The 25,321-nt window shown below is 45.1% G+C and overlaps 1 protein-coding gene across 3 annotated transcripts in view; it reads right to left on the bottom strand.

Moving 5' to 3' along the window:
• Nucleotides 1–24,525, bottom strand: part of RAB3B (RAB3B, member RAS oncogene family) — a 64,034-nt gene extending 39,509 nt beyond the window's left edge. For 2 of the 3 annotated variants that reach the window (XM_046660494.1, XM_046660492.1), the window contains exons 1-2: nt 24,401–24,525; nt 15,298–15,525 (exon numbers count right to left, since the gene is read on the bottom strand). In XM_046660494.1, coding sequence (XP_046516450.1) covers nt 15,298–15,525 — 228 coding nt within the window. In that variant the 5' untranslated portion in view covers nt 24,401–24,525. Of the gene's footprint in view, nt 1–15,297; nt 15,526–24,239; nt 24,361–24,400 lie in introns of those variants that run through there. The other variant, XM_046660493.1, reaches the window with a different exon arrangement.
• Between the last annotated feature and the right edge of the window lie 796 nt (nt 24,526–25,321).

The raw sequence follows: 25,321 nt of genomic DNA, 5'->3' as shown, positions 1-25,321 counted from the left end.
CAACCTTGGATGGGCATTAGAGTCACCTGTGAAGTCGTAGTGGGGTCGAGAGAGAGGATGGCTAGTAGAAAGGGAGGGGGGCTGGAAAGAAAACGGGAGATAGTTTGCAGCAGATAACCCATCCCTCTCTGAGAGTGTTTGCTTGGAGTCCCCAAATTCCAGCTGTGACATTGACTCTCAACCACCTGTGAGGTCCTAGGGTATCACAGGGCAGTGGGAAGAGTGGGGAAGGCAGCTGGGTGTGAAAAGAACACAGGCTCTGAGCCCAAATGAGGCAGAGAATCCTCCTTTGGAACCCTAGCTGTGCCGTTTCCTAGTCTTGGTAGGATTTGGTCAAGTTCCTGAACTTCTGAGTCTTAGTTTCCTCATCACCTTAGTTTCCACAGAATAGCTGTGATGATTATAAAAAAACAAAAAATGCATGTAAAGCACCTGCACAATATAGAGTTGCTGCCCAAGAAATGATAACTCTACAACATTTTCACCATCTATTGAGTGCTGTCTAAGCATCCAAGTCCTTACCTATGTGAAGACATAACAAGGAGGGGAGAGGTACAGGGCATGGTGCATGCACGGGTTTTGAAGTCCAATAGATCTCAATTCAAAACTGGATTCCACCACTTATAAATTGTGTGAACTTGAGTAAGCTACCTAATTTCTCTGGACCTCAGTTTACTTATCTGTAAAACAGGGATAATAACAGCACCTAGCTCATAGGGTTGTTATGAGGATGAACCGAGTTGATAAAAGCACAGAGCACAGTGTTGGCCATTAGCCCATGCCACTGTCAGCTCATACCAACCCCATTTTACAGGGGAGGATATTTTACATAAATAGTAGTTGCTGTTTATTGTCACAATAATTATTGATGCATGAAATGAGAGGGACCCCAGACCTTCCGAGTAAGAAGAGCTCCTCCACCAGCTCTGGGCCTCTAAAGGCAGGGATCAAGAGGCAGCAAGGCCCTCACCTCTCCTCTCACGGCCCCCACACACAACCACTGTTTGTACTGTAATGCATTTTGTTGCCCCTTTTTTCCCTCTATTCATGTCAGTCATGGCAAGTCCCTCCAGTCCTGGACACTGGACTCTGATTCCCATAGAGCGCTGTACCTCATCTCTTCTAACCTATCTCCTCCCCTCCCAACCGGAACCTTTCCCTGGGCCTTCTGAAAGCCACAGTTTGTCATCAGAAAAGTCTCTTTTTCCTCACCCTCTCTGAATGTTTTCTTCACCTCCTTGTTGTAACTGAAACCTGGCTCCCCCAGAGGACGGGGCTTCCCCTAAAGCCTCCAGATTGATTGCTACTTCCTCCCTCACCAGATTAGAGTCTCTGGGCCAGGAGGTGGGATACATGTTGTTGCTTCTCACTCCTGCTTCCAACCTTCCCCTTCCCTCCTTCAAAAAATAAAACCCCTCCAGCTTTGAATCTCACCTCATGAAATGAGGCCACCGTGCATCCCTCTACTGACCAGTGACCGGCTCCTGGTTCACTGTTACTCTCTCCATAGTTCTGAGTGATTTCAAAATCCACAGAGACGAGAATTCCAACATCCTGACTTGCATTTCCTCAAACTGCTCTCCCTCCAGTGATGCTGATCTCCAACCTTCCCTCAGCCGCTCACTCACACAGTCATACCCTGCACCTTGGCATTACCAAGAGCGACTTCAAGCCTCCCCCTCTCAGACCCTCTATGACCTTTCCAGCTCATTCCTTATAGGTTGCCGGCTTCAACAGTCTTCAACCCCCACCATCTTTTCACTGTCCTCGACCCCCTTGCGTCCTCACTTCCCTCTCTGCCCAGCTTGAACTCTATGGTGAGTTATGACGATGGCTTCCATGCACACACCTCTGACTCCTTTGGCTCTCTAGTGCTTTCTCGTACTCACTCAGCAAAACAATACTTTCATTGACGCCAACTCTCTGTCTCTTCTATGACTGTGTCCACAGAGCAAAACAGGGTTGGAGAAAAACACAACCATGCTTCAAATTCATGAATTCCAATTTATGATCACTAATTTCAAGTGGAGCCTTAATGCTAATCAGCAATCAAATTACATTTCCCTCGTCTATTCACTCTCCCGTCTTCCTAGACGACATTCTCCTCTCTCTCTGAATCTCAACACTTCCTCCCCCATCCTCACTCCCAGCTGATGACCTTGCTTCCTACTTCATGAGAAAACTGTGTCCAAGAGAATTCCACCAGTACATGTAGCCCCTAGCCACACCCCGTAGCCTCTGCTCTCTCCCCTCTTAATGCGGATGCAGGATCTGTGCTCCTAGAAGGACTCACCCTCCGCTTGTGATCCCATCCCCTCTCACCAACTCAAGAATATTGTCCCAGCAATTCTCTCTCCTATAGTGTCTTGTTTTTTCGTTTGTTTCCTTGTTGGTTGCTTGGTTTGTTGATCTCTATTGGGTTGTCCCACCAGCACACAAACATGCTGCTACTTCTCCTGTCTTAAAAAACAACACACCAAAACCTTTTCTGACTCACTTCCCCCTTCATTTCAGCTACCATTCGTTTGTCTCCTTTTCCTAAGGGCAAAAGTGCTATATATACTTGGTGGCTCCAATTTCTCTTCTCCCACTCTTACCAGGCTTTCATGCCCATGACTCCACTAAAACGACTTGTATCAAGGATACCGATGAGCTCCACATTGCTAAATCCAGTGGTGGGTTCTCAGTCCTCATATTCACAACCTAGCAGTAGCATTTGACACAGTTGATCTCTCCTCTGTAAAACTCTATTTGCCTGCAAAGACACCACACTTTCCCTTCTCAGTTGCTCTTTTTCAGTCTCCTTTGCTGATTCTTCGTCATCTACCCAACATCTTGGTGTCGGAATGTCTCTGGGCTCAGTCCTTAGAACTCTTCTTTCTATCTTCACTCCTTGCCTTGTTGATCTTATTTGGCTTCGTGGTTTTAAATACCACCGACACGCTGATGACTTGCTAATTTATATCTCCAGCCAGGGCCTCTGCCCTGAACAGCAGACTCATTCATCCAACAGTCTATTCTATACCTCTACTTGGTTATCTAACAGGCATCTCAAAATGAACATAACCAAAACTCAGGCCCCAACTGTCTCCCCAAATCCTACTCTCCCGCAGTCTTTCCTATCTCAGTCAGAGGCATCTCCAACCTTTCAGTCGCTCAGCCTAAACCCTCGCTATTATCCTTGACTCTTCCCCTTCCTTCTCTCTCACATCCAATTCATCAGCAAATCCTGTTTCAACATATACACAGAATCTGGACACTTTCACTACCATCTTACTTCAAGTCTCCATCATTCTCAGCCTGGATTACTGCAAATCCTAATTGATCCTCCCTGCTTCTGTCCTTTGCCTGTTTATAATTTATTCTTGAAACAGACATAATCCTGCCTCAGAGCAGTCCTGTTAAATATTAAAATATAAGTCACTAAAATGTTCTGGAATTAGTGGTGATGGTTGCACAATTTTGTGAATACTAAAAATCACTGAACTGTATACTTTAAAAGGGTGAATTTTAAGATATACGAATTATCTCTCAATTTAAAAAAAATAGGTTACTAAATGCAACATGGATTGGCTCCTGGAACAGGAAAAGAACATTAGTTGAAAAACTACTGAAATTTGAATAAAGTCTATAGTTTAGTTAGTAATATTGTAACAATTTTAATTTCTTAGTTTTGACAAATGTATTGTGGTTATGTAAGATGTTAACATTAGGGAAACTGGGCAAAATACATGGCAACTCTTTGTACTATCATTGCAAATTTTCTATAAATCTAAAATTATCCAAAAGCAAAGTTTACTTTAAAAAACATGTCAGATCATGTCATTCCACTGTTCAAAACTCTCTCATCTCATTCTGAGTAAAATCCAGTCTTTTAAAATTTTTTTGAGGAGCCTCCACAGTGGCCGCACCATTTTACATTCCCATCAACGATGTACAAGGTTCCAAATATTCCACATCCTCATCAACACTTATTATCTCTTCTTTCTTTGATAACCGCCATCCTAACATGTGTAAGGTGATATCTCATTGGGGTTTTGATTTGCATTTCCTTGATGACTGGTGATGTTGAACATTTTTTCACATACTGTTGGCATCTGTATGTCTTCTTTGGAGAAATGTTTCTTCTATTCAAGTCCTTTGATAGAACTACCACATGATCCAGCAATCTCATTTCTGGGTATATACCCAAAAGAATTGAAATCAGAATCTCAAAGAGATATCTACAATCCCATGTTCATTGCAGCATTATTGACAAGAGCCAAGATATGAAAACAATGCTAATGTCCATTGATAGATGAATGCATAAAATAAATGTGGTATATACACACAATGGATTATTCAGCCTTAAAAAGGAAGGAAATTCTGCCATTTGCAACAACATGGATGAAACTAGAGAATATTATCCTAAATGAAATAAGCCATTCACAGAAGGACAAATACGGCACGATTCCACTTATATGAGATCTAAAATAGTCAAACTCAGAAGCAGAGAATTGAGCAGTGGTTACCAGGGGCTGGGGGGGCAGGGGAAAATGGGGAGTTGTTCAATTGGTATAAAGTTTCAGTTATGCAAGATGAATAAGTTCTAGAGATCTGCTGTACAACATAGTGCCTATAGTTAATACGGTATTTGCACTTAAATTTTTGTCAAGAGAGTAGATTTCACGTTAAGTGTTCTTACCATCAAAATAAAGGGGCAGAGGGGACATAAGGAAATTTTTGGAGGTGATGTGTCTATGTCTATTATCTGAATGGTGGTGATGGTTTCACGGGTGTTTGTATATGTCCAAACTCATCAAATTGTGTATATTAAATATGTGCAGTTTTTGTATATTATACCTCAATAAAGCTGTTTAAAAAAAATAGACCCAAAGCTTTTACAGTGGCCTCCAAGGCTCTACACAATTTGGTCCTGCCACTAACTCTCTGGCCTCATCTCTGACTGCTCTCGCCTGCTGGCCCTGCTCCAGCTGCACTGGTCTCCTACTGTCCCCGGAATGTGCCAGGATAGCTCTGCCTCAGGGTTTCTGCATTTGCTGTTCCTTCTGCCTGGGATACTCTTCCTCCAAAATATACCCTACCTCTTTCCGGGTTTTACTCAAAAGTCCCTTGCTCAGTGAGGCTTACCCTGACCATCCTGACTAACTTGTAAACACCCCCCTTCCTCCTTCCCTTATCCTGCTATATGTTTCTCCAGAGCATTTATCATCAGAGAACACACTGTATACTCTACTTGTTTGTTGCCAGTCTCCCCCTTAAATCCAGCAGAATGTGGGCTAGGGATTTTGTCTTTTGCTCTTACTGCTGTTTCTGTAGCACCTAGAACAATGCTTGGTGTGTACAATGTAAACACTACTGAATGAATGAGTAAATCAATGAACAAACTCATAGAAGAGAAGCTTGGTGTCGCCGGAATGGCTAGAGCACATGGTACATGGAGCAGAGGCAGGGGCTGTGGCAAGGACACGTGGGAGGAGGCTAATCACCTCACAGCAAGAACACTGCACAAAGCACACTATGCTCACCCCCTCCCTTAACGTCTGCCCCCAGACTCAGCTCCTGTCCACCCCTTGCTTAGGATGTCTCGATCACACCCTCTCCCTCTCTCCCCAGCCTGCAATGCTCCCCCGCTCCCCACCTTCTTCCCAGACGCCTTTCCTACCCAATCTATCCAATACTGAACTCTTGCTTTTAAACTTCTACTGCATTCACTGAGCACCACACATTTTAGCTCTTATTGTTTTCTAAATTGCTTTACCTCCCCAGCTAAACTGCATGTGCCATCAGGGCAGGGCTCAGCCAAAGGGGTCAGCCACCAACCACTGCAAATTCAGTTCAGGACTCAGCGAAAGAATTCAGCTGGATATTTGTCAACTCCTAAAAAGGATGCAGAGTCTAGCTCAGACCACATCCGGACTCTTGGCTACCACAAATCAACTCTTGAGAGGAACGGAGTTAATAATAATAAAAGCTACCAATTAATGATCATTTACCATTATGTAGCAGGCACTAGGCTAACCATTATCTTATTTTATTCTGTCAACAACACTATGTGGTTGTTACTAAAAATATCCTTATTTTAGAAAGAAGAAAGTGAAGCACAGGGAAGCAATGGGACTTGAACAAGATGACAGTGGCAGAAAGGGGTTTGGAGCACAGGTCTGGCTTACTCCAAAGGCTGTGCTCTTAACCACATGCTAGACTGCTTCCTGAACACGTAGGTCATTGCAGGAGATGTCAGTATACTGCCTGAGTCCAAAACTGAGGTCCACCCGGACCAGAGAGCCAGAAGAATGAGACAGAGAGCCAGGCCTCTGAGGATGTTATTATCTGCTAGAACCAACGCTCATTACCTTAAGGCCACCTCCTCCACGGGGTCCTCCCTGATGCTCTCAAGCTGAGAGGGAGGCATTCCCTCTCTGAACTCCCTTAAAACTTTCTGTATCTCTCTCAAGGCATCATTCATGTCGGTAGCATCAGTGATATTTGTGTACCTGTTATAACAGATCTCTTACTACACTGAGTGCCCCTTAGACGTAGGGATGTTGTCTCACCAGTCTCTGCAGAGTCCACCACAGCCAGGCACATAATGGGTCCTTGAAAGCAATCGTGCTTTTGCATATGTCTCTTCTTCTGCTTGTAAAGATCTTCCCTAATATTAACCTGAAAAAAACTTACTCATTTGCCAACACCCAGCTCAAATGTCCCCTCCTTTGTGAAGGTTTCGATCCCTTCCCCCCCTTTCCCTGAGTTCCTACAGCACTTTCTTCATGTCTTCTTTGTATGGTTTATACTTTATTGTAGCTGTTTACTTGCCCTCTTATGACAGTGCCTGGCACATAACAGGTACATGACACACATTTATTGAATGAACGAATGAATGTATAAATGGCTGGTAGGTTATTTCTTTTTCTCCCACACCAATTTGGGTGGAGGGAAGGGGGTGGTGGCCCCAAAGAGTGGGAGGCCCCTTGAAAAACCAATCAGGATTGCAGGTTAATTCATGTGCATATTACAAAGGCAGACTATGCCCGCAATTCTGATTTGACTTCCCATAGTCTTTGTTGTGATTTTAAAAATCAGATTAAACCTCCTCCAGCAGATGGCTCCTACAGGCTTGGAGAGATGAAAGTGTCAACATGTTTCTGCAGCCACACCAGGAGACTTGCTGCCTAGAAAAATCAATTCTGATTATCATAAGAACTAAGTATGGGATGTTGTACACAGGAACTGTCTCCACATTCCTGGAGCCACAGGGACCTGTCAGAGCCCGTGTCCCTGCTCAGCCTCGAGCCTCTTCTGTGCTGCCCATCAGCCTCTCTGTAGGGCCCCAGCTTATGCGCAGGTGGTCAGCTTTTACCTTCCTGAGGTGGCGCAAGGAGCACTGGAATGTGTTAGGAAACCTGGCAGTGGGCCCTTAGTACAGTGCATATCTCTCTCTGGACCTCAGCCTCCTCAGGTTAGAACACAAGAGCCCAAGAGGTAATGAGCTCTAAACTCACAGGCTTGTTGGCACCTAACAAGGTGACAGGCATTCTCAGCGGGCAGTGTGAGCCTAAGACACAAACAGCACCTGTTTCAGGTAGTTAGCAAGAGGGGCTATTACCAGAGGGGACAGAACTTGAGTTACAGCCTTGAAGGATAGGGAGAATTTATGTTAGATCTTTTCCACGTTATCAATAGATGCCATGGTAGTCGGAATAATGGCCCCCAAGGATATCCCCAGAACCTGTAAATACGTTGCAGGGCAAAAGGGACTTGCAAATGTGGTTAAATTAAGGTTTTGAGATGGGAAGTTTATCCTGAACTATCCAGCTGAGCCCATGGTAACCACAAGGGTCCTTACAAGAGAAAGGCAGGAAGGTCAGAGAGAGAGATTGGTAGATGTTACACCTCTGACTTTGAAGATGAAAGAAGGGGCCCCAAGAAAAGGGGTGCAGGCAGCCTCTAGAAGCAGGAAAAGGTAAGTTAACAGATTCTCTCCTGGAGCCTCCAGAAGGAATGTAGACCTGCCAGACCCTGATTTTAGCCCAGTGAGACCCATTTTGAACTTCTGACCTCCAGAGCTGTAAGATAATAAATTTGTGTTGTTTTAAGTGACTAAGTTTGTGGTGACTTTTGAGAGTAGCAATAGGAATCTAATACAGATGCCCATTAGACAGCTGCCCAATGTCACATAATAATACATTATTCCATATTCTTAAATTCTAGGGGAAAGTCAATCTCTCTAGGTGTCCTAGTTTGCTTCTCTTAACCAGAACAAGAGAACTATGTTACTCATTTTATTTCACTTTTGGAGCTCAGGGTAAATTCAGTCTCACTAGTTCCTGAAGAGCAAAGAATGTATCGTAGTCATATTAATTTCTCTATCCCCAATGTCTGGCATAGTAAATATTTGTTAAATGACTGCTCAAGAGCCACAATCCTCCTTAGGCTAGGTTTCTGGTATTATTATCTTTCCATATTTCTAAGCTCTATTACATTTTATTGTACTCTCATATTACTCGTCCTAAGATACAGGTCTTTGACATCCCCAGATTTAATATTCACTAATTTAATATTATAAGTGACACTCCAAAACAATATGGTGACCTAATTTCATCAAGGCTGCTGTGTGGGAATAAGCTGGTTGGCTACTGAGTGAACCTAGCTGACTTCCCACAGCCCCATCTCACCTGGTCTTATTCTTAGCTCCGGGTTACACTGAGAGTCACTCTCACTGCGGAATTTAAGATTCCCACGAACTCTCTTAAGACTCCTATTTTTCCCAGCTTTTGCCATTATGCCCAATCTTGCCTTAGACTTGATGTTTGGTTCTACCTGTCTCTTTAATTATAAAAAGAGCTGTTGGAGGAAGGACCCTCCCCTCCCCCTCCATAAGGAAGACTGTCCATGGAGATAGAGACTTCCACTGCAGACCTAGGTGGGAGGCTTCAGGCCTTAAGCATTAGTAGTTCTGGGCCACACGGACTTTGACCCTGGGAGCATGTTGTATGAGCTAATTGCAGCTAGCAACCCACGGTGGTCTGTGATTGGGTCTGTATGTCTGTCTGACTCCAGTGTGAAGTATTAGCAAGCTCCACTTCCCTGAAGACTTGCGCCATGTGCTTCATCCTAGCTTTCAGCAATAATAAGGCTGCCACATTACTTCCCATCTCTCTGACTCCTGCATCTCTCTCGCAGTTGGTTTCAAACTTAAATGGGGAAGAAAAGGAGTATCAATTCTTGACCCTTCCTAGAACCTTAATAAAAACTCTTATTTGATGAGTGTTGCCTCCGTGCCAGGCACTATGTTGGTGCTTTATACACATTATCTTTTAAAAATCATCACCAACACAGCAAAACATGTAGAATAAAGGAGGTACACACAAGTAGCACAGTGACTGAGGGCTTCAGAGGAGGGAGTTGAAGAGAAAGAAAGAGGAAGGAGAACAGCGATACCAGGACAGGCCCAGGAGGGAGGATAGTGGTCTATAAGTCCTTCACAAACAGAGAGTTCTTGAACCCTCAATAGAAGAATGCTGGACATCAGCCAGTCCATTCCCTGGTTTTATACAAGTATCGCCAGACACATGAGACACTCCCGTCTTAAAAGTCTCCTTGATATGCAGGTCACCAAAAAAGCCTCACTGGTGAGATTGGAAAGGAGGATATTCTGTTTTTCCACAATAGAGGGTCCTACCACCATGTCCTCTGACAGGGACCAGGCCTGGGGTGAGCCGGTGTGGTGAAGGGTGATGACTTTCTAAAGGCTAGGTTGGGGCGGGCCCAGTGGCGCAGTGGTTAAGTTCACACATTCCGCTTCAGTGGCCTGGGGTTCGCCGGTTCAGATCCCACGTGCAGACCTACGTACCACTAGTCAAGCCATGCTGTGGCAGGCGTCCCACGTATAAAGTAGAGGAAGATGTTAGCTCAGGGCCAGTCTTCCTCAGCAAAAAAAGAGGAAGATTGGTAGCAGATGTTAACTCAGGGCTAATCTTCCTCAAAAAAATAAATAAAAAATAAAAAACAAAAGACTTTTAAAAAATAAATAAATAAAAAATAAAAGGCTAAGCTAGCCTTTTAAACCATAATTAGAGTTGATGTTGAACCCCAGCTGCAAGCCCAGGGATGAGACCTAAGTCAAGTTCAGTGATATCTGAGCTTTGAGTCCCAGTGCCTGAGTTTGAAATAAATCTATTCTTTTCCTTCTGGGCCTTTATCACAGATGAAATTAGATATTTTTTATTCTCATACTTAGTGTCTATCTCTCCTACTAGAGTGTACACTCCATGAGAGCAGGAAGGGTGTTCCCCCACAGCTAGCACAATGTCTGGCACAGAGTGAGCACCAGATAAAAGTGTACTGAATGAATGGAAGAATGAAGTTTACTGTTTGGTTCCACTCAAGTAACTTGACTTCTCTGGTCTCAACCACCCATTAAGGAGATAACTACCTCTCTTGGTCAGAGGGAAGGTATGAAAGACACAAAGAATGATTTAAAGTACACACAAGAAGAATCACATTCACATGTAGCTGACGATATCCACAGTCCTTTGTATCTACCCAAGGCTTCCTATTTCTCCTGGGCTTTCCCTTCTATTTCCTCACCTGACCCTCACAACAACCCAGGAGGCAAGAAAAGCAAGGCTTATTTTGTCCACTTGATAGCTGGGGAAACAGACCCATGGAGGGGAAGGGTCGCTCCAGATCACACAACGACTGCAAGGCAGAGCCAGGACTGGAACTCAGGTCCCCAGGGTCCTAGGTCAGCTCAGTACTCCTGCAGAGCCCCAATTCTTCCCTTGACCAGCACTAGACACAACAGCCTCTGCAATGGTCCCCACATGGACCATTGTAGTGGACGTCCCTCTCCCACTCTTCTCTTCCCACAGGGCTCCAGGGGTTGCTTGGCAACCAGCAACCAGCAGTAAGTGGCCTCTAATCTGGTCTGTTGCTGTGGAGTTACCGAATCTCCCTCCCTTTGCACCTGTGTGTGCTCTCACTCCCTACTAAAGAGATTTCTCCCCAATTCCCACCTCCCCAGTAAGATTCTCTTCTCTGATCTACCATAATTAACCTCTCATGAAACAGAGGGGGCTCCCAGGGACCTATGTGGTGAAGGAACCCAGGGAACAAGGCATTACCAATGCCTTCAGCATCCAACATCCCCCAGAGATGAGAGAATCTCCTTTTGTGAATGGTGCTGCTCATAACCTCCTCTTCCTCCCTCTCCACCTTCTACCCTGACAATGGCTTTCTGAAATCCCCTGGGAGAAATCAAATGGGATGAAGGAATTTAACTGAACACTTCATACAGTGCTGGTGAGTCCCTGGATGCTGCTCCAGCACTCCTGGAACCACAGGTGGGAAACTTGGGAGGGGACCTGGTCACCCTTTGCATGTGAATCAGGAGCCTAACATTACTGCATTCCTAATACCTGCCAGGCACAAGACTGTGTCATCACGTGTAGTGCACCACCCCGCTCCAGCCAACAAACCTGTGAGACTTTTACAGTTGAGGATGTTGTCTGCTCATGGAAGTGAAGTGACTTAGCAAAGCTCACACAGCTTTGGTAAAATCATGGAACTTTTGTATACAGAAATAAATATATATAAGTAGCTATAGATAAGCAGATATGTGTTCTTCCCTCTCTCTACACAATTAATTGATCATCAAAACTTATAAATTCTAGTCCTAAATCTTTCTCAAATCTCTCTCCCCATTTCCATCTCTTACGTTATTTTGACGTTGTCTTAGTGTTACGGACTGAATATTTGTGTCTCCCCAAATTCAAACTTTGAAGCCCTAAGGCTTAGTGTAGTTATATTTGGAGATGGGGTCTCTACAGAAGTAATTAAGGTTAATTGAGTTCATAAGGGTGGGGGTCCTGAGAGCTCTCTCAGTCTCTCTCCATGTGCATGCACCAAGGAAATTCCATGTGTGCACACAGCAAGGAAGCTGTCTGCAACCCCAAGGGGAGAGCTCTCGCCAGACATCAATCCTGCTGGCACCTTGGTCTTGGACTCCAGAACAGTGAGAAAATAAATTTCTGTTGTCTAAGCCACCCCGTCTCTTATATTTTGCTGTAGTAGTCTGAGCAGACTTATACCCTTAGTTCAGGCCCTTATAATTTACCCAAACCAATGGTTTCTTTGTCTTACTTTCATCTACCCTCCAAACTGAAGGCATCTTAAAAAATGCAGATCTGATCTTTTTTTTTTTTTCTGAGGAAGATTAGCCCTGAGCTAACATCCACTGCCAATCCTCCTCTTTCTGCAGAGGAAGGGTGGCCCTGAGCTAACATCTGTGCCCATCTTTCTCTACTTTATATGTGGGACGCCTACCACAGCATGGCTTGACAAGCAGTGCCACGTCCGTACCCAGGATCTGCACTGGCGAACCCCGGGCAACTGAATCAGAATGTGAGCACTTAACCGCTGTGCCACCGGGCCGGCCCAAATCTGATCTTTTTAAAACCCTTCTATGGCTCCCCAATGCTTATGGTAGTGGTCTCCAAAGATATCCCTCTAAGTAAGAAAAATGTAGGCACAGCACCCACAATATTTGTATATTTACTTAGATTATATATATATATATATGTATATATATATATACATATATCTACTTCTGTACACAAAAGATGTTAAAATACATTAAAATGACATAAATAATATTTAAATGTTTACATTTTAACACATTTTAATACATTTATGTAATGTATCTATGAATAGTACAGAAAACTTTATTTTTTGCTATGGAAAAGCACATACACACACACACAAAAACTCTCTAATTTTTTTTTAGCAAAAGCAATGTGATTGATCATGTCAGCTCTAATTAGATCATCACTGATTTTACCTCAAAATGTGGCTGACAATGAACTTGTGCCAGGAGTTGGAGAAACGTCAGCCATTTTCTTGGGCTCACTCAGGCTCACTATAATTAGCATTGTCTTCAATCAGAGGTTTCTTTGCAAGACTCTTTTAAAGCCATAGATCCACTGTGAGGGTTCATTTAGTTAAAATTAGGTAGTATAATCAATAAATCCACTTAACCAGACACAGGAAAACTGCAAAAGCTCATGGTGGGCTGAAAATGAATGAAGGAGTGAAGGAGCCACCACTGCCAACCCCTCAGGAGGGCAGAATGTCTCCCCCTACCTGAAGAATTTTCAAGCGTAAGGTATGTGACCATCTGATGTGGAAATCAATGAAGACATCTGTGTTAATCCATATAGTAAACATGAGCAAAAATTTATTTTGTATTCATAGATAAAAGTAAACTCTGTTTCTCCAGCTCCCTAAGGAGTCTTCAGGCACGTGCCCTCTGGCCCATAGCAAGAATCTTTTGTTAGTTGTGCAAGGTCCCCCTGACCTGCAAGCTGCCACCTGATAGCCTCTCCAGCAAATTTCTCTCTGAGCACCCCCTCCCTGCTCTCTCACAGCCCTGCTCCAGTTTCACTATATTGCTCACCATGCCGCAAATATCCTGTGCTCGCACCCTCTCTGTGCACTGGCTGCAAGGGGGATGTCAGATAACACAGTGGAAGCACTCACATATAATAGGTACTTGATAAATGCTTACGGATTCTCAACCTGAAGAAGTTACACTAGGTCAGTGGTCCTTCAATTTTAGCCTGCCTCAAAACCACCTGGAAGGCTTGTTAAAACACGGATTGTTGGCCTTGCCCCAGAGTTTCTGATTCAGTGGGTCTGGCTGCCTGAGACTTTGCATTTCTAAGCAATTCTCAGGTGACGCTGATGCTGCTGATCTGGAGACCACACTTCTAGAACCACTGAACTAAATGGTCTGCATAGCTTCTTGCATTTCTAATAATTTATGACTCCCCAATGCTTTAGATAGAGTTTAAATGAACAAAACAAACTTTACCTCTATATAAATTAATATTTAACATCATCATAAATGGAAATGTGGGCTCTATATGACCTAACATGCACAGTGTAGAGAAAAGACCACATAATTTAGAATCAGGAGATCTGAATTCGAATGCCACATTGTAGCTGTGTGGTCGAACTAATGCAATTTAATTAATCTCTGAGTCTGAATTTTTTTCTTCTGTAAAACAGAGTGTATTAAAATAATATCTGCCTCATGGGGTCAATTGTGGGATAATATATGGAAATAATTTGTTAAAAGAAAAAGTACTATACAGACTATACCAATAAGATATATGCACAATATATTAATGTACATTTAACAGGTAGAGTGGACAGATTATAAACAAACATGATTTGAATACTTTAAATGACAGATTTTCCCAGTGTTAAAATTCATTACCGAAAAGTATATGATCTACACGTTGCTGTATCATCTCAAATATGTACATATTTTATTAGTACACTGGTAGACACCAATAATAGAAACTGTGGTGGCAAGTTTCCAAGATGGTCTCCCAATGATCCTCACCTCCCTGTATTCATACCTTTGTGTAGATCCCTCCTCCACTGAATCAGTGACCAATAGAATACGCTAAGGTTAAGTAATAAGAGACATTGCCACTTCCTCTTTGGTTTCCTTGCTCTCTCCCTCGGGGAAGCCAGCTGCCACGCCATGAAGACACTTAAGCAGCTCTGTGGAGAGGGCCAACTGGGAAGGAACTAAGGCCTCCTGCTAACAGCCAGGAGCAGACATGTGAATAAATCACCTTGGAAGGGGATCCTCCAGCCCCACTCAAGCCTTCAGATGACTGCAACCCAAGCCAACATCTGGCTGTAACCTCCTGAGAGGCCACAAGCCAGAAACCAAGACACTCCCGAATGTTTGATCCACAGAAACTGTGCAATAATGATTATCATTGTTTTAAGCCAGCAAGTTCTGAAGTGATTTGTTACACAGTGGTAGATTATGGATACAGTAGCTAACATTTATCGCGTATTTACTATGTTCCAGGAACTATGCTAAGCACTCAACAGCCCTATGATGTAGATGCTATTATAATACCCAAAGAGAAAATGGTGGCCCAGAGATGTTAAATGATTTGGTCAAGTTTCCATGAGCAGTAAGTGACAGAACTGGAATTTGAACAGGTCCCTAACTCAAAAGCCCAGATTCTTGGTTGCTCATTTACACAGGCCGGGGTAAAGATTCTTGGATGGCTAAGCAGCAGAAGCAACCAAGCCCCCAGAGGAGAGTCAATTTGTATAAAACCAGCAAGCGGCAGCCCAGGGGCCAGACTGGCAGCAGCATTGGCGCCAGAGGCCATATGACCCAGAAGTTCCAAACTCCCAGCCCCTGTGCTGGCAGACCAGTTACCTCTTAGGACAATCCTGCCCAAGATGCTCAGGACTCACCCAGATCTGCAGCTTCACTCGCTTCTCATGGCGGTAGACTGTCTTCACCTTGAAATCGATGCCCACAGTGCTGACAAAGGCTGGAGTGAAGGTGTCATCAGCATAGCGGAAGAGAAAGGAGGTCTTGCCAACACTGCTGTTGCCGATGATGAGCAGTTTGAACATGTAGTCAAAATTCTGGTCAGAGGCATCCTTGACTCCGGCTTTACCATCAGTCACTGAAGCCATCTGCAGGAGAGACTTGTGGTCACTCAGGAACACACTTCCGGTGTCACCCTGAGTCATCAATCTTTTAATGGTCACCCCACCGTTCACACACTCACTCCCTACCTCAGTATCACTGAGGAAACACGCACCACTCAGGATCACCCCATCACTGCACCTGCCCCAAATGTTGTCTCAGGGTTGGGGTGGAACCCAGCTCCTCCCATTCATTTCTTCAGCAAATATTTACTGAGCACGTTGCTCTGGGTCAAGCCCTGTGCTGGGCATGAGGAATACAAATATGAATCAGACATGGTGTCTGATCTCTGAGTGGTTCCAGATTACTGTAAAAAAGCATGTAAATGCAGAGTCACAAAGCAGCAGATAAGTGATAAAGACAGAGGGAAGCCTTGGCTGAAGAAGCCCACAAGAAGCACCTAACCCGACCCGGAGGCGTGGTAGTCAAGGAGAGGCTCTTGCAGAAGGCAGCTCCTGAGCTGAGGAGTTTTGAAAAAAAAGAAGCCAAAACAGCAAACACATGAACATTTCAGGAAAGGCCCAGAATAGGGCCATCATTCCCACTTCAAAAATGGTTATACCTTCTCACAGCTCTAAAGATGAAGCCCAAACTGTTCAACTTGACAAAGAACCAACTAACAAAAGAATAAACTCTCTAAAATTTATTTTCCCCTAAGCCTTCTCCCACCAACCTGTGCTATTTTATACCAAATTACACACTTTACTCCTAATGTGCCATGTTATCTTTCGCTTTTGTCCCTTTAGACGTGTATTCTTTCTTTCTGCCTACAAAGCTCTTCTCCTCCTAATCAACTCCGATTCATCCTTGGAGATCCACGTCGTCCCCCTTCCTGTGCATGAAGAGGCACGCACCCCTGCCCGTGCAGCCAGGGCACTCTAACAGCACATGTATCATCTCAGACTGTTTACTATTCCGGCTCCTCCTTAGACTGAACATCTAAGACTTAATATACTTCATTTCTGCCTCCCTAGCTTCTAGCACAAGTCCCAGCACCTAATCCACGTCCGCACCCAGTAAATGTGTGCTGAATTAATAAAGTCATATCATCACTCGGGGGCCCAAACTCATCATCTGGAAAATGGGGAGAACAACTTCTGCCCTGCTTTTCCCACAGGGCTATCACAGTACTTAAATGAGAAAATGATGATTAAGACATTAATAAACTGGTAAATCCCACACAGTTGTGAACATAACTCATTATTATTCCAAATCCTTCAAAGCCTAGATCCTTTATTTATTTGTTCATTCGCTCATTCATTCACTCACCCAGCAAGTATTTATTATGTGCCAGGCCTTCCCTGAGACCCCAGCCCTCTCAGACCTGCGACCATCCTCTCCTTTCCTAGAACACTCTGGAGCTGAACTCCATAATCTGGCACTTGGTCCTATGGTCTTGAGTCTTTAAATTGTATCTTCTACATCTTACCAGCCACAGGTACCCTGCTTCTCCACCTGCAGACTCTCTTTGTGCTCAGCACTGGGTACATGGATGGGCTGGGTGAGTGGTAAGGAGGATGCAAGGACAGCCCTAATATGAGATAGTGCCCAAGGTGTCACTCTCCTTAGGAATTCCTGCTTTTTTCCCCAAAGGAAAAGAGAGTGAGACTGGTGGATTTAGCTCTATCGGCCTCTCAGGTGAGCTGTAAGGACAAGGAGCTGACAAATGTAGAAGGTTTAAAGCCCTCTTGAAGAAAGGTCAGACACACGTGGGATTATTAGCAGCCCTTTAATAACACTTCCTTGAATATGCCGACACTAGCCTCTGGTGGCCTCTGTTTTTCCTTTTCTTTCCTCCCAGCTTCCAAGCCTTTATCTGAGACCCTCAGCTCCATCCCTGTATCAATCTGCCCAGTGACAAGGCTCACCAGGTGGGTGTGGAACATGCCCAGGACACTTGGAAACTGAGGCGAAGCATTTCCATGGAAGAAGAAAATGAGATTGGAGAGGAGGGTGCCATTGCCTGCTAAACTGTCTCATTTTCCTGACATCAGTTTTTATGGTACAAGATGCAGAACTTGTTTCAAGAACTGGTGATTCAAAGGAATTTTGCTTTTTTCTACCTAAAACATGGGAAGCAACCACAACGACCTCACACCACCCTCTGCTCTGTTGCCAGTCATCTTTGTTTGTTTACAACAGAAAATTTCTATTTTGAAAGTATATATTCATTATGAAAAATTAGAAAAAAACACGTGTAAGAAAAAATTTTTTTAATTACCAGACATCCTACCCCACTCAGAAACTGCCATCTTTAACATTTTAAGTGTATTTCCTCCCTTATTTTTTCATGCAACAAAATGCCATCTATTTAAATTATAGCTTATTATTTGTTCATTTAAAAGGTAACACATTGAAAATAATTCAAACACACTTTTACTATTTGCAAGTATTACTTTATCACTATCTGTAGTTTGCATTACTATCTTAATTTTTAGAATAAAAAATAAATAATATGTAAAGACTTGAAGGTAAGACGTGAAACCATAAAACTCCTAGAAGAAAATACAGGCAGTACACTCTTTGACATCGGTCTTAGAAGCATCTTTTCCAATACCATATCTACTCGGACAAGAGAAACAAAAGAAAAAACAAACAAATGGAACTATATCAGACTAAGGAGCTTCCGCAAGGCAAAGGAAACCAGGAACAAAACAAAAAGACAACCCACCAAATGGGAGAAAATATTTGCAAATCATATATCCAACAAGGGGTTAATCTCCAAAATATGTAAAGAACTCATACAACCCAACAACAAAAAAACAAACTGATCAAAGAATGGGCAGGAGATCTGAACAGACATTTTTCCAAAGAAGATACACAGACAACAGACACCTGAAAAGATGTTCAACATCACTAATCATTAGGGAAATTCAAATCAACACCACAATGAGATATCACATATACCTGTCAGAATGGCTATAATTACCAAGTCAAAAAATAACACATTGGAGAGGTTGTGGAGGAAAGGGAACCCTCACTGCTGGTGGGAATGCAAACTGGTGCCACCACTGTGGAAAACAGTATGGAGATTTCTCAAAAAATTAAAAATAGAAATACCATAACACCCAGCTACCCCACTACTGGATATTTACCCAAAGAACTTGAAATCAAGAATTCAAAGAGACTTATGCACCCCTATGTTCATTGAAGCATTAGTCGCAATAGTCAAGATGTGGAAGCAACCTGAGTGCCCATCAACGGATGAATGGATGAAGGATGTGGCATATATATACACAATGGAATACTTAGTCATAAAAAAGACAAAATCACCCTATTTACAACAACATGGATAGACCTTGAGGGTATTATGTTAAGCAAAATAAGCCAGACAGAGAAAGACAAACACCATATGATTTCACTCATATGTGGGAGATAAACAAACACATGGACAAAGAGAACAGATTAGTGGTTACCAGAGGGGAAAGGGGGTTGGGGATGGGCATAAGGGGTAAAGGGGCACATATTTATGATGACTGACAAACAATAATGTACAACTGAAATTTCATAATGTTATAAACTATTATGACCTCAATAAAATAAAAAAATAAATAAATAATATGGAACCTAAAGGTTTACAGTGAAAAGTAAGTCTTGCTTCTGCCCTTATTCCCAATCCCCAGTTCCCCTCCCCAGAGGCAAATGTTACCCATTTATGTATCCTTCAGAAATAGTTTTTACATATAAAAGCATAGAGTTCTGTTTACATTTGCTATTTATATATAAATGATAGTATACCATACATTCTAGTCTATATCTTCTAAGTATATTTTAATAGCTTTAAATTAAAATATACTTAAATATTAAGTATATTTTAATAACTTTCATTAGTTTTGTATCCTGCTCCTTTCCACTTAACATTATATCATGAATATTTTACTGAGATTTTAAAACTCTTCATAAATATCATTTCAACTGGCTACATTATATTCCATCCTATGGCTGTGTTATATGACTGATTCTTTAATGTTGTACATTTATTTTTCTATTCTTAATTTATTATAAATTTGAGTACAATGACCATTTCTTTACATAAATATTTATTCACTTTCCTATTTATTTCCTTAGGAGAGATCCCTAGAAATGGAACTCCTGGTCAAAGAGTAACTTTACTAAAACACAGATTTGATCCTTACCTCAATTTCATGTCCTTTATTTATTTTACCCTCTAAATAAACCTGGGAGATAAAACTGGAAGGACAGTAATTATTATTCCCATTTGACCAAGAAGGAAACTGAGGGCCAGGAATTAAGAGGATTTGCCCCAGACTCACAGCTAACAGCTGAGACTAGATCGAATACCGGGCAGTGTTATGGGAAAGTTCAAAATCACTGCTCTATTCCTCAGCTGAATTCTTGGGCAAGAAATATTGCCTCTCTAAGCCACAGCATTTTTACCTTAAAATAGAGAAAATACCACCTACTTCACAAAGCTGTGGTACAAGTAGAACGAGCAGTTACCATATGGAAATAACCTGGCATGATTTCTCGGCCCATGGGAAGGACTCAAATATTACTTCACTGGCCCCTTTAATTCACTTCTACAGTCAAATCTTGTTCAATCTTGCTCAGCTGCCCTCTCCCTAATCTGGGCTCCATTATTTGAGCTTGTTTTACGATTAACTGTCTGCCTCCCCTTCTGGATTCAGCTGAGTTTTATCCATCCTTACATCCTGTCATCACTGGACCTATAGTAAATACTTAGGGCATGTTACTCCTTTCAATAAACATTTATTGAGCCTTTGCCATGCACCAGACTTTTGACGTCAATGTCGTACGATGGGTCTTCATTTTTGTGATGCAGCTGTTTACACTCTTAGATTGCTGGAACTATAAGGGATTTTGGAGTGGCAGCTTTATCATAATAAAAGACTGGCTGCTGCTCCCAGCTTTCCCGGTAATTCAATGTATGGACTTGGGTAAATCACTTAAACTGAGCCTCAGTGTCTCATCTATGACACGATAAAAATACCTACCTCACAAGGCTGCCTTGAATTTTACATAAGAGAATGTATATAAATGTGCTTTGTACACTGTGTTGAGAAAAATGCACATGGCCTCGTGTAGACTAGCAGGAAACATGCCTGTCTTTATTAGCAACATCGGCTACAGCTGTGAGAGTGGGGCGTGAGGCAAGAGTGAAAAATAGATTCAATGCCTGGTCTGATCCACTCCCCTTATTTTACAAGTAAAAAAAATTAAGGATCCACAAAGAGAAATGATTTGTCCACGGTCACACAGCAAGTCAGTCGGAGTGTCATGACTAGAACTTTTGTTATCAAATGACTTCCAGATTGGGCTGGGTTTAGGGAAAATAAAAACCACAACAGGGGGCCTTCTTGGGGGCGCAGCGGTTAAGTGCGCACGTTCCACTTCAGTGGCCCGGGGTTCTCCAGTGTGGATCCCAGGTGCGGACATGGCACCGCGTGGCAAGCCATGCCGTGGTAGGCATCCCACATGTAGAGTAGAGGAAGATGGGCACGGATGTTTGCTCAGGGCCAGTCTTCCTCAGAGAAAAGAGGAGGATTGGCAGATGTTAGCTCAGGGCTAATCTTCCTTGGGGGAAAAAAACAATTTTAGGATGAGTAAAGAAGCATCCCCAGCACCCTGAGCATCTCTTTTCTAGCACTTGCCACACTGTGCTGTCAACATCTGTTTCTGTGCACGCAGCATAGCCTTCCCAGGAGTGGTGTGAGAACACGGAGAGGCACAGGGCCTAGAGGTTCAGTCGGAAGGCACGTTCAGACAGAAGCCCCCAAGGCGATCTTCTCAGGAGGTGGGGGCAGGGGCTGCACAGACATTTCCAAGCGAGGCAAAAAGCATCCCAGCAGGCAGCTGCCTAAGGCGGATCTGAGCAGATGGGTCACTGCACAGTGGTGCGTGCAGAACCGCATTTGTAAGATAAGCATCAATCAGATCTTCCCTCTCTTTTGTGGCAGTCAGATAAATGATAGAGCTGGGTAGCTCACTGTCTCCGTGACAAGCAAGATAGATGAAGGCCTAGGGACCATCTGGGAAGTCGTCCCTGGTCCCAGGCTAGGGGAAAGAAGGAAATGGCTCCTCCAAGGGTTGATGTGAAAAGCAAACAACGCTTTCAGTCTCATAGGCAGCAGAAATAAGCACCTACGGAAGAAGCCAACTTCAGGCAGGAAAGAGGGAGAAGAGGCGGAGAGAGCCCTAAAATCCAGCAAGAAGAGATCAACTGAAGACAAGTAGTGAAGTGAATGGATGAACTTCTCTTTTGATGAGAGGAGCACAAGATTAAGTCAGAGAGACCAGTGTTGAGCTCTGGCTCTCTCGGCACTTGTATAACCTTAGGCAGATCAGTTCTCATCTATAAAAAGTTAATAAAATGACCTCCTGGCAAACTGTTCTAAGAATTAAAACCAGTATATGGAAGAGTGCTTTATAAACCCCTGAAATTTTTGTCTGTGTGCTTCATATTTTCTCCTACCAAGTCATGCTGGGTAGTGGAAATAGCCTGGAGTTCCAAATCAAACAAACAAGATTCACTTTCCAGGTCTATCATTTATTAGCTGTGGGACCTTAGCAGGCAATTTTACATGAGACACAGTTTCATCATTGGTAAAACAAGCATTGTTGGGAAGATTATAGTCAATGTGGGTAAAGCATCTAGATGGTATATGATATGTAGCAGGTGCTCAATAGATGTAATTCATCTTCCTATTGGGAACATTTATTAGTAAGCATAGGGAGGGAGTTGGGCAAATGTGGACCTGACCCTACAATATGCAACCTCCTCTCTAAAGCCATATTCTACTAACTTTTCTAATTCAACCTTTCTTTATACCATTCCCCACTGCCAACCTCTCACCACCAGCTCACCTCCTCATGGTTTCCCCAGGTCTCTTAGAGCCACAGAAACAGTATCATAATAGCTACCATTTATTGAGCGCCTACTGAATGCCAGCCACTCTACTAGGTGCATTCTTTCTTGCATAGAATGTAGGTACACCTGCATAATAATATTAGTGGCCTCTCTCTTTTGTACTGTCCTTCACAGTCCACAAAACTCTTTTCACTCACATTATCATATTTGCTTCTCACAACAATTCTTGGGGGTGGATGAGGAAACTGAGGCAGGAGCACCACCAGGGGTCAATTGTTCATTCAATCAACATTCACTGAGCACTACTGTGCGCCAGGCCCTGTGCTGCACTCTGGGGAGACGGAGAGGAACCTTAGAAGTTCTGAGCTGAGAGGAGAAACCTTTGTTTAACATCCTCTACAGGTTACTGATGCTTCCCTTCAGATCATAATCCTTAAGAAAATGGAGATTTCTTGGACTAGAGATTACTTTAGATTTTTGCCTTTTCCCATAGTGTTTCCTTTGATAAGAATACGTCTTCCTTCGCTGCTAGCTAAACCCTTCATGACCAGGAAGGCTTCCCTTACCCATGGCCCTCGGCAAAATGTCTCTCCTCTGGCTAACACAGTGGCAGGACTTCCACTACCATAGATAGGGCTTTTCATGGACTTCCATTGTCTTCCTCCCTTTATAGGCAGAGAAGAGGTGAGCATCCACCTGTGCACACACACATCTACTCCTTTTACCCTCCCCCACCCTTTCCATCTGGATTCCAGGAGGTTGGGTTGGAGGGCCCTGTCTTTCTCCCACCCTCCTCCACACCTCTATTAGCTTCCAGAGGCTGTCACCCGGCCCCCCTAAAGCCCATTCTCACACTTGGACTCCAGAACAGAACTGCCTGTGGATGAATTTTTCTCTCCACGATTCTCTTCTTGTCTATGATCCCAGGTGGCAGTGTGACAAGGTCCAGTGCCTGTGCGCCCTCCTCAACCTTCTGAAGAGCTAAGACACAGCCAGCACCTGGGTGCCCACGGACTCCACTCCGGGCTCGCATTCATTATCCTTCCACTCTCACCCCACAACCCACACCTGGCCTCCTCCCCAACCTGACCCAGCGCTGCCCCCACCCTAAACTCTCCAGGTTCTTTGACAGATCCTCCACTCCCGGCCGCCAGACCCCTGCTCTATTCCAGCGCCTCTCCGCCCCGCACCCTGCCCACAACTCGGGCGCCCACCGCCCATATCCAAGGCCACTGCCCTCTCCCTCCACCAGCTCCCCGCCCCCTTCCTCTGCAGTTGGGGTAGACCCAGGCTTGCCTCCCACCCTCCCATTCCTCCAGGCTTCTCGCCTCCAAGCCCCACCCCTCGCCCCCGACTCACGGTTACCCGCCTTGCCCGTCGGCAGCTGGGCTCCGCAGCCTTTCCGCTCCCTGCTCTCCACACTCACGTCCCCGCTCCCCTTTACCCTCTCCCCGACCAGCACCCCACTCCCACCCCGCGCCCCTTCCCCTCGTCACCTCACTCCTCTCCAGCTCAAAACGACCCCCGTCGACCCAGTCTCCTCCCCTGCACGCTTCCCCCTTGCCTGGCTCCCTCAACCCTCTCGCTTCAGCACCCCCTTCGCCCCTCGGCGGCCAGGTCCCCTCTCCCCGCGCCGCCCCCTTCAGCTCCCTCCTTCCATCTCCGCCGACCCCAGCGCCCCGGGTTTCCCCCTCTGCGATCCCTCGCTGCGCTCCGGTGGCTGCTCACCCTTTTCCCCAAAGCCGGGGCGCCCTCTTTCTGGCCCCCCTACTCTCGCTGCCCCTGCCCCGGCGGCTCCCCCGGTCCGGGTGGCCACCCAGCGCCCCCTCCCCGGGCAAGCACCTCGCTCACCGCCGCGGCGCCCCCTCCTTAGCGGTCTCCCCCGGCCCCTTCTCCTCGGGGGCCCCTCCGCCGCCCTGCGCTCCCTCTCAGCGCCGCTCGCGGTCCGCAGCGCCCCGCGCCGGGATCGGTCCCCGATCCTCCCGGGCGGGCGCCGGGGCCGCGCCCCTCACCTGGGACTCCGGGCGCGGGACGAGCGGCTCGCTCCCCGGCAGCAAAGCGGGACGCTGGACCTGGTGGCGGCGGCAGGCGCGGCTGGGTTCGCGGAGACGGCGGGGCGGGGCGGGGCGGGTCTGGCGCCCAGAGCGGCGACTTAGGGCTGAGGCTCGGGCTCCGGCTCGGCTCGGCTCCGGCCGCGTCCAGGCCCCACCCACGCCCCGCCCAGGGGCGGAGTCCGTGCTCGCCCCGCCCCGGCCACGGAGCAGGGCAGACGGAGGGAATCCTCGGTACCTTGAAGGCCCCGAGCTCCCCAATATCTGGGTGACTATCGTGATTCACGTTCATTCTCCCGCCCTCGTTCCATAGGCTGAACTTACAGGGGTGATCAGAGAGTTTTGATGATAACGTAGATGATCATGGGTACCGAGCTTTGCCATCTCGAAAGCAGTTTCCTGTCCGTCATCTCACTTCATCCTCACAAAGCCCAGGGAAAGAGGCGGAACCTGGACTGCTGACGACAAGAAGAAACTAAGGCAGAAACCTGGGCATTGTCCTCCACCCTGTGCACCGCTTCACGCCCCACATCCCATCAGTCTAGTAATAACACCTCCTCAACATACCCTGTCCTGCCCTTCCTCTCCATCTCCACCGCTCTCACCCTCATTCGGGCCTCATCACTTCTTGCCCGGACTAATGTAACAACCTCACCCTCCACCCCATCCCCTACACCAGCAGGCTGAGTGATTGTTCTCATGTGACCATGTTACCAGAAACGTTGTTGAAACAAAACAAAAACTTTCAGTGGCTCCTCATTAGGAGCAGTTGCTTGAGTGAGAAAACGTTCTGGCCTGGTCTTTAAGAAGTCCCAGCTATGCCAGGGGAGGTAGGCATGGAGGCAATTAGCGCTCCACTGACGTGGGCTTCACACAAGGTCT

Source organism: Equus quagga, chromosome 5 (assembly GCF_021613505.1).
Source record: "Equus quagga isolate Etosha38 chromosome 5, UCLA_HA_Equagga_1.0, whole genome shotgun sequence".
NCBI classification, from domain to species: domain Eukaryota; kingdom Metazoa; phylum Chordata; class Mammalia; order Perissodactyla; family Equidae; genus Equus; species Equus quagga.
The sequence above is the reverse complement of the archived record's forward strand: the minus strand, read 5'-3'. Positions and strand labels throughout refer to the sequence as shown.